Here is an 8,542-nt window from a genome sequence, read left to right as displayed (position 1 = left end):
GACATTCTAGTCCAGATTTGACAGCAGAGCGGGTTTTGACCATGTTGTTGTATAATATTTATTATCTAAAAAGTCAGCCAAATAAAGTGATGCGGGTGAAATATAAAATAATTTTATATATTCGATGCTGGACTGAAATGATTCATTTTCACCACGTCACTGTCTTTTCTCCTTCACATTTCCTCCCGTCCGTGAAGGCAGCACGAGTCCTGGTTTATTAGATCGGGACAAGCAGCAGCTGGGATCAGTTGAGAGTCGGACTGAAGCCTGATGGGGGTGAAAGTTTCGGTGTGCGGCGGAAAGGAAGCCATGTGATGCGGGTCCTCGGAGATGGACGCTCCGCGGTGACGTTTACGACAAAAACGGACCGGTTTGGACTTTTGTCCTGCAGAGACACAAACACTGCACCTCGGACAGGAAGTCTGGACACTCTCCGAGCAGCGTTGAAATAACTTTTTCAGTTTGGGGAAGAGTTGAGTCGGAAAAGTTTGAGAGATGTCCGAGCCAGAGAAGAGCGAGGAGGTCCCTGCTGAGTCTGCGGAAAAAGGAAAAGGACTTCCTAACGGAGGGAATCCTGCAAAAACCAAAGAGGTGAGAGAGACTGCAGCCGGCTTCTGTCCTCCCGTGAGCCTCAGACCGAGGACGTGTGCGGTTCCTTCACATGACAGCTGTAGAGAGACGGACTTTGGTCCTTTGCGCCTCATAAAGCGCGTAAACAGCGATGAAGACGCAGATCAGAAACTCGGCTGCAGCTTAAAGGTGTCTAAAGAATGATGAACACTGGACACAAGTGAATAATTAACGTGCAATTCCCATTTTATGTCTCTGAAAGTCCCTGTTCTGTGAGACAGCTCACACCTCTGCTGGAGATTAATCTGGATGTTTTTAACTGAGTGATCATCATTAAGTAGACTTTATAAAAGTGCTCACGAGTCCACAATGACTTCTTCAGATGAATTCACTTCGCAGAGAAAAGCAGAAGCTCTGAGACAGAAGAGAATAAATATGAAATTATGAATGGATTATCAGAATAGTTGCCACAGCTCTGCCGTAAGAAGTTCTGTCTCCACGAAGCTTCGCCTGTTTGTGGAGATGAAAAAGGAAAATGAGAGAAAATCAATAGTAAAATACCAAAATATGCACACGTTGAAAATATGAATCTTAAAAACACACAGACAAGATCCAGTGTGTGCGTGGACCTCCTAAAAGCGGGTTTTCAGGACCGTTTTAAAAGATAAGGCATTATCAGGCAGGTCGGTCCAGATGTGAAGGATCCTGATGGCAAAAGCTTCGTCCCCTTTTAATAACTACATAATAATAATAATCTTACACCTCAGCGTCCTTCCTGATGACCCCAGACTGTGTTTTCAGATTTAATCTGAGGACACGGAGCGCTTTAAAAGTCAAACATCTTAAAAACCAAATCAGCGAGTTTAACATTAATATGTTGTTCTTGTGCGTCGTGCTGCTGCCTGCTGGGCAGTTTAGCGTCTGTGAGCTGTTTCAGCAGACGGAGAGCGAGGGAATGAAAGCTTGTGTGATGGATTCTTTAAAACTCCAGACTGAATCCCTGTCTCGGGTCTGATGTTCTCGGTGTGGTGATGTGCAGCCGTCCTCTCAACACGCTGCCCGACATATTTGGTGTCTTAAACCGAGGCTGGTTAATAACAGCTGTCTGTGTTTCAGGACTTCGACCTGGCGGCCATCTACGTGTCGGACGCTCAGTACAACAGGAACATCTACTTCGACACGTCGCCTGAGGCCGTGAGGTGAGACCACCAGAGTTTAGTCCCCATCGTACCCTGAACCCTGTAGACCAGTGTGTCCATCTCAGAAACCACTTCCACTTCTTCCTCTACGTGGTTCTTTATGTGCAAGTCTGGTGATGTTCTATATTTCTTGTCAACAAACGTTCATGTTGTGACTCAAACCAGCCGTGAGGTTATACTAACAAATTCTGTGTTTATAACATCCTGATGTCTCTTCTTCCTTCCCCACAGAGCTCGTCGTTGTTGTTGTTGTGTGTACGTACTTATGCTACCTTCAGGGACACATTAAAGTTCAGTTGACTGTCCAAGCAGTTTCCTAAATTGGGTAAAGGCAGATTTTAGGGTCTCCAGGAATGAATGCAAGTCTAAGCTTGTGTGTGTCGTCAGGCTGTATCTGCGCTACAACCACTGGCTCCCTAAGGTGCTCCTCTACTTCTTCATCCTGGTCGATCTGTCTCTGGCGATCTTCGAGGAGCCGGCTGTCCTCCCTCTGCCTACATGGGTAAGACTTACACAAGTTCTCTGGATGTATAAAAGCTCTTGAAGCCCAGCAGGTCGCCCGCTCGAGTTTTATGTCTAAGCAGATTGTCCACAATTCAACCGTTCATTTCATTTAATGGAAACTATGAGCACCAAAGTGTTTAGATCCATTATATGAGAACATGGTAAACATAAAGCAGATGGTTTTGGTTTGTTAAAGAGAGTTTAAACTAACAGAAACGGGCACGTGAAAACAATATAAGAAAAGGAGTTCTCTAGAAATGAGATTACTAACCGCTAAAACAAAAGTATTAAACAAAAACCTTCTCTGGCTTCTTCAAACTAAACCCAGCCTGGCCCAGTTTCTGAGGCCAGGACGTAGACGGATCAGTTTTTACCAACCCTGATACTTCGAGTGGGGGGGAACAAACACACTAGTTCATCTACTTATTAGCTTCAATGCTAACGCAAACAATTCCACTCAAACACAGTCAACATAATCGCAGGAGAGACAAGCTGATCACAAGAATGACATTATTATACAAGTAATATTCATACTGGTTTGAAAACACTTTGATACTGTTTCCCATCTTTGCTGGCCTTTTTAATTAAAGGCCCAATTACAGGCCTGCACTACCAAGGGAGTTCAACTACTCAGGGTTAACTCGGGGTAACAGATGTTGGTCAGTTGAGTCCGTGTTGACTTAATTGGAGTTGGTGCGCGTGCGCATAAAGGGGCGTGTTCGGCCAAAGTTTTTTCGCAACGGCGCAAAAACTACCGTATTTCTCCAGAGGAGTGCACGTTGGAAGTGTCAGGAAATTCTGAATGTAAAGACAAGTTAACGGCTAAATCTAACAACGTGGCGGCCGACAGAGCCAAGGAGGCTTGTTGGCGTCACATGGAGTAAATTTGTAGCCTAATTATCTTCACAGTGTTCTTATTGTAGTTCAATCTTATTATGAATTTTATGGGCTCTTCTTTTATGTGTAATATGATAAGATGTAAAGGTCCAGCTGCACATGAGGTCACTGTGATGGAAGAAAAGGAGCCAGCGGAGAGGGGGAATAATCTGAGACAGAATTTAATTACCAAGATTAATCTACAAGTAAAGAAGTTGAATATTCTCTGATATTAGAGTCACACATTTATCAGAGAAACTTCACTGTGCGAGGCTGAAACATCACACACATGTCTGCCGTGTATTATACACGCACTGGAAAGTTATATTAAACTTTACAGTCTGATTTAGCAGTGAGGAAATACTCCTGAGTTTAGCCCACAGTCACTATCATGCACCTCAGAGACTTTGGATTGGGCGTATTCAGAAGAAAACAGAGGGATTTTCGATTTTTTATGACATAAATTTCAGGGAATTTCCGATTTTTCTTCTTGTAAATTTCACACTTTCATCTAGGATCTTTTTTTTCTCGGTTATTAACCCTGGCTCCCTATCATGGCCTACAGATGGGCTCCATCTAAGAAACTGTCCCGTTGATTAAGATTCCTCTCTAAGATCCCAGCTCGGCTGCAGGGCTCGCTGTCTGACCGTCATGCTGTTGTGTTCAGAACTTCAGCTGCAGTGTGTGTATTAATACTTCTCATCAGTAACACTGAGTACAGATGTGGTGTGGAGTCCACGTGCAGGGTGACCTCGAGTTCACCACCAACAAAACCTGCTCGGAGCAGTTTAGAGATGCGGCGTAAATTGCCATGGCAACAGACCCCGGGTAACACCTGTCCACCTTTCGTAGTACCTGAAGTTACCTGGATAAGGCACTTCCCCCGCTTCGTAGCAAAGGCCACTGGTGAGCAAATAAAAGCCCTGGCTGTTAACTGAAGTTCTACTGGTTTCTCGTTAAAGATGTTTTTGAAACTTTAATGTTCATCTGAGAGCCAATCAGGAACCAAGATCTCGTGTGACCGTCACTGTCTGATGGCTAACGTTTAATTTAAAGACTGAGGAGGACACATTTTGTGAAACGTGAAACCAGCGTGTTAAAATCATCATGCGTCAGCTGACTGTGTTTTTTGTTGTGTTTTCAGGCCACCATGCTGGTGGAGCTGCTCTGTCTGCTCGTCTTCTCCCTCAGAATCGTTCACTACGCCAAGGTGATCCCCCGAGAGAAGTTCTGGAAAGATCCCAAAAACATCTGCATCCTCGTCATAATCATGGTAGGAGGGGCTTACCGACGTCATCGGTCTGGTGGGAGGGGCTAAGGTGTGACGTAGGAAACTTGCCCGGTCACTTTGTTCCATTGGCCACAAAAAAAGACTATGAGAACAACTGAATCCAGAACGCCTGAAACCAGACCAAACCAGAACTTAAACCAGAACAAGTGAAACCAAATCAAGATCCAAATCAACTGAAACCAGAACAACTTAGACCATAAAGAGCCAAAACCAGAGTAACTAAAGCCAGACCAAACTAAAACCAGAACATCTGAAACCAGACTAAAACGGAACTGAAACCAGAAAACCTGAAACCACACCAAAGCAAGACCAGAATACTTTAAACTTGAATAACTGAAACCACAACAAATGAAACCAAACCAGAACAACTTCATAAGGCATGGACCTGTCTGGCTCATGTGTTAGCCGTTAGCTATCATGTCAGAACTATTAGACCCAAACAAAACTGGTTCCGGGTTTCCGTCTTTCAAAGCCAGGTCATTTTTATCTGTTAAGGCTCACATCCAGGTTCTGTCACACAATTTGGATTCAGTTTTTTTTTTAAGTTTGGTGCTGTGCAGACCTCCAGAGTAGAGGATCCCTGTAAACCTGTTTGTCATCTGAGGGACGAGGTTAAGTAGCGGTGACGGTTGGTGAGTCGTACGGTTTGGGGCCCTGGACAGTTCCTGGTTTTTGGTGAGGAAGCTGAGCTGAGTTCCTGTCTGAGAGCTGCAGAGCCACAATGTGCTGAGAAGACTTTCTGCCTGTTGTTGTGAAACAACCTTTAGCCGCGGATGTTGCCTCGTCAGCACCTTTAGAGCTGAAAGGCTTCCTGGTGACTCAGTGACTGAGGCGACCAATCACGGCAGGGTACATGAAACGATATGAAAAACTGCTGAGCTGTTTACTGAGGCAGCAGGGAAACGTGTTGGACCTGCCGGGATGAAGGAGCGTTACTGATCCGGTGGAATCCAACAGCAGACGAGCCGGAACCATCAGAAGTCTAACATATAAACTCCTGAGGGACGAGCTCGCCGCTGCTTTTCCCTCTTCAGTTGCTTTTAAATGTCATTTCCTTTTCCTGTTTTGTCTCATGACTTCCTGTTTTGTCTCTTGGTCCTGATTGGTTCACACGGCTGGAAGTCTGAATCTGTTTAATTGATAAGCAGGAGGTCGAGTTCTGGAAACAAAAAGCTGTTAGGGTTGACGTTTGGGTGAGAGGTCGACCGTTGACCTGGATTAGTCGTCCTCCTCCCTTTCAGTGAAGTGTGCTACCAAGACGAAAAGTTAAATTGCATTCTGTAATTCAAACATTGAAAACATGGAGAGATGAAACCTGATTCTGATATCCCCCCGCTATGAAACCAAAACCTGAGAAGCTGAAATGTGCCGTGTTATATTTTACTTATTTTTATACAGTGTATAATCTGTGTGTGTTTGTCGTCCAGCTCACTCTGGTCGATATGATCATCTACGGAGCGCTGGAAGCTGCAAACTGTTACGCCGTCCGCTGGTCCAGAGTCCTGCGGCCGCTGCTGTTGGTCAACGTCACAGAGGGACGCCAGGTAACGACCCGCCTGTCTCACCTGTCAGGCTTTTATTTATGTCGTCATGTAAATAAACTTCTCACGATAGTTTCATAGCTTTGATTTTGGCATTGAATGAATCAGATTGCCTGCTTCCTGCTCCTCAGAGGATTACTTGTTCAGCCAACCCGTTCTTACTCCCAAGGCGTCACACATGGAGGTGTGGTCAACACCCATTGGTGTCAGTTTGTCGCACTGGGAAAGCGAAGTAGCGTCACTTTTGAAGGCCAAAGGCAGGTTTAGGCATTTACTTAACAGAAAAGACCAAGTAAGGAGGTGGTAGAGCTGGGCCAGAAACCGGACTTGTTTCCCGTGTGAATCAAAACATTGAATGTTGAGGTCATATTATGTTCCTCATCTTATTTAGAGTTTGTAGCAGAGCAGGTTTACATGGTTATATTTTTGTCCTACTGCACATTGCTGCAGCTCCTCTTTTCAGCCTGTGTTGAAGGCTTCGTTTTAGCTATGGAGTGATACATCTTGTCTCTAAATGATCTTTGTTGGGAGTTGCACATGCTCAGTTCCTAGTTAAGGACTACTAGCCAATCAGAAGCAGAGAAGGGCGGGTCAGCGAGAAGCCGGTAAACAGCTCGGGTTCAGCGTACGTGTTGCCGACCGGTCGGCAACACGGACTGGAGCGAGAGTTTCAGAGCGGTGAGTTATTAATCTGTATCCATAAAGTTTTAACTGAGCTCTGTCTCTACATCACAGGAACAACTTTATGTCCACTGACTGCCTGGAGGGTAGCTAGTGTTTGGAAGGGAGAGGAGAGCTGTGTGCTGCAGCTCGCTGTTTCTGAGGGCGTGTCGGAGTCGCCGCTTGGCGAGCGTTATATGAGGCGCGTTTAGCTTTCATCCCTGTGACGTCACAGGATGAAAGGGAAGCAGCTGGACTACAAACGAGCTGTTTTCAGTTCAGAGCAGAGTTTTCTGTGGAAGATGGGAACTTCTTTGGGCTTTTTCACTTTGCAAACCTGTTACAGTACAAAAAAGGATATAAATCAATAAAGGAGAGGGGAAAAGCCAAAAAGCAGAATACCACCTCTTTAATTACATAGGTTGCTTAATTTGCATAAGTTACGCAAGAAACATTACTTAACTCCCTAAGTGATGTAACATCGTGACAAATCATGATCTTTTCCTCAACCTAACAGAATTTTTTCACAACGTTAACAAGTACTTTTGTCTTTAAAGTCTAAACGGACGTTGCGTATTTGTTCTTGCTAACGTGACTGTGGCTCCTACACGTAGTACAATAACGACGCTAAAAGGTACCCAAGGCGTTAAAAAGCAACGCCAAGGGGTCTTGACCAAGCGTCCATACGACCAGTGTGGAGTGGGAACGTGTTGGTTTAGCTCCACTGCTGCTCAGACTCTGAGCTGCTTTATTCTGTCAGTGTCGCAGTGACTCAGGAGGTTTCTGGATCCACTACTTGTTAATATGACCTCATTTAAACTGAGAAGTTAGATTCTGCTCTGACTGACCAGCTGTTTTTTGACACTAATCATTAATCAGTTATCGATCAGCTGAGTTGGTGATTTAATATCACTTGACTTTGCAAAACAATATTTAATGAAAGTATTCGTACCAGAGTAATAATTGATCAAAATCCTCTTTTAAAGAAACGAGTGTGAGCAGGTGTGTCTCAGGTAAACCCTCACACGAGATGGCGTGCTGCTGCTGACCGCCGGCCGGCCACCGTGTGTGTTGCTGTGCTGTAATCTCTGCATCATGAATGTGTTCTGCTGTTTAAACTTCCTGCTGCTAAACATGGAAATGTTTGACTCTGCGAGCTGATGGCGCCTGAACGCATCATTAGTTTGTGTCTGTGAGTCTGCGTCCTCTGGGAGGACGAGCGGCCTCCTAAACTCTGCGGTCTGTTTGTTTGTTTGTGTTCAGCTCCGCCGAGCGTTCAGAAGCATCCGGAACGCTCTGCCTCAGATCTTCTACGTCTTCCTGCTCTTCATGTTCAGCCTCCTCATCTTCTCCCTGATGGCCCTCAAGCTGCTGGGCAAACGGTCAGACGGCGTCCTCCTTTACAATCCACGAGCTTTTTCCAAACAGACGTACGAGCTTTGAAGGCTGGAAGGCAGCAGGTGGCCTCCAGCTGATCGATCCATCACACATAAGTTTCAGTTCTACCAGAGCAGCAAACAGAACCCGGCTACATAGCGTGAAGTCCGATCAATAAAGGGGGCGTTGCCATTTCCTGCTTTTATATTTGGGCAGCAGCTAGCAATTATTTTCATTATCGATTGCTGATTTATTATTAAACCTTGGCTTTATCTCCACGCTGACGTCCTGAAAGGTCTTTAAACCCACAGAGATTCAGGTCACTGTAGGAAACGGCTGAAAAGCTGGAACCAGTGAATTTTAGGACTCGCTTTGTGAGATACTGTAAGTACAAATTAGAAGTATTTGTACTTTAGTATTTCCTTCTACTCTGCGTCAGATGCAGGTATTGTACTTTTTACTTCTACATTTATCTGACAGCTTCAGTTTCTTTACAAGTAAAGAATTTCACACAAAACACATGA

The 8,542-nt window shown here is 44.9% G+C and overlaps 1 protein-coding gene across 2 annotated transcripts in view; it reads left to right on the top strand.

Moving 5' to 3' along the window:
* Positions 1-233: 233 nt before the first annotated feature.
* tpcn3 (two pore segment channel 3) overlaps positions 234-8,542 on the top strand; it is a 31,090-nt gene continuing 22,781 nt past the window's right edge. The window contains exons 1-6 of one of the 2 annotated variants that reach the window (XM_038714777.1): positions 234-591; positions 1,687-1,769; positions 2,157-2,271; positions 4,294-4,422; positions 5,868-5,984; positions 7,905-8,023. In XM_038714777.1, coding sequence (XP_038570705.1) covers positions 496-591; positions 1,687-1,769; positions 2,157-2,271; positions 4,294-4,422; positions 5,868-5,984; positions 7,905-8,023 — 659 coding nt within the window. In that variant the 5' untranslated portion in view covers positions 234-495. The remainder of the gene's footprint in view (positions 592-1,686; positions 1,770-2,156; positions 2,272-4,293; positions 4,423-5,867; positions 5,985-7,904; positions 8,024-8,542) is intronic. The other variant, XM_038714778.1, reaches the window with a different exon arrangement.

This window comes from Micropterus salmoides, unplaced genomic scaffold, assembly GCF_014851395.1.
Source record: "Micropterus salmoides isolate LMB-PRFRI ecotype aquatic unplaced genomic scaffold, ASM1485139v1 Ms_hic_scaffold_12, whole genome shotgun sequence".
NCBI classification, from domain to species: domain Eukaryota; kingdom Metazoa; phylum Chordata; class Actinopteri; order Centrarchiformes; family Centrarchidae; genus Micropterus; species Micropterus salmoides.
The sequence above is the reverse complement of the archived record's forward strand: the minus strand, read 5'-3'. Positions and strand labels throughout refer to the sequence as shown.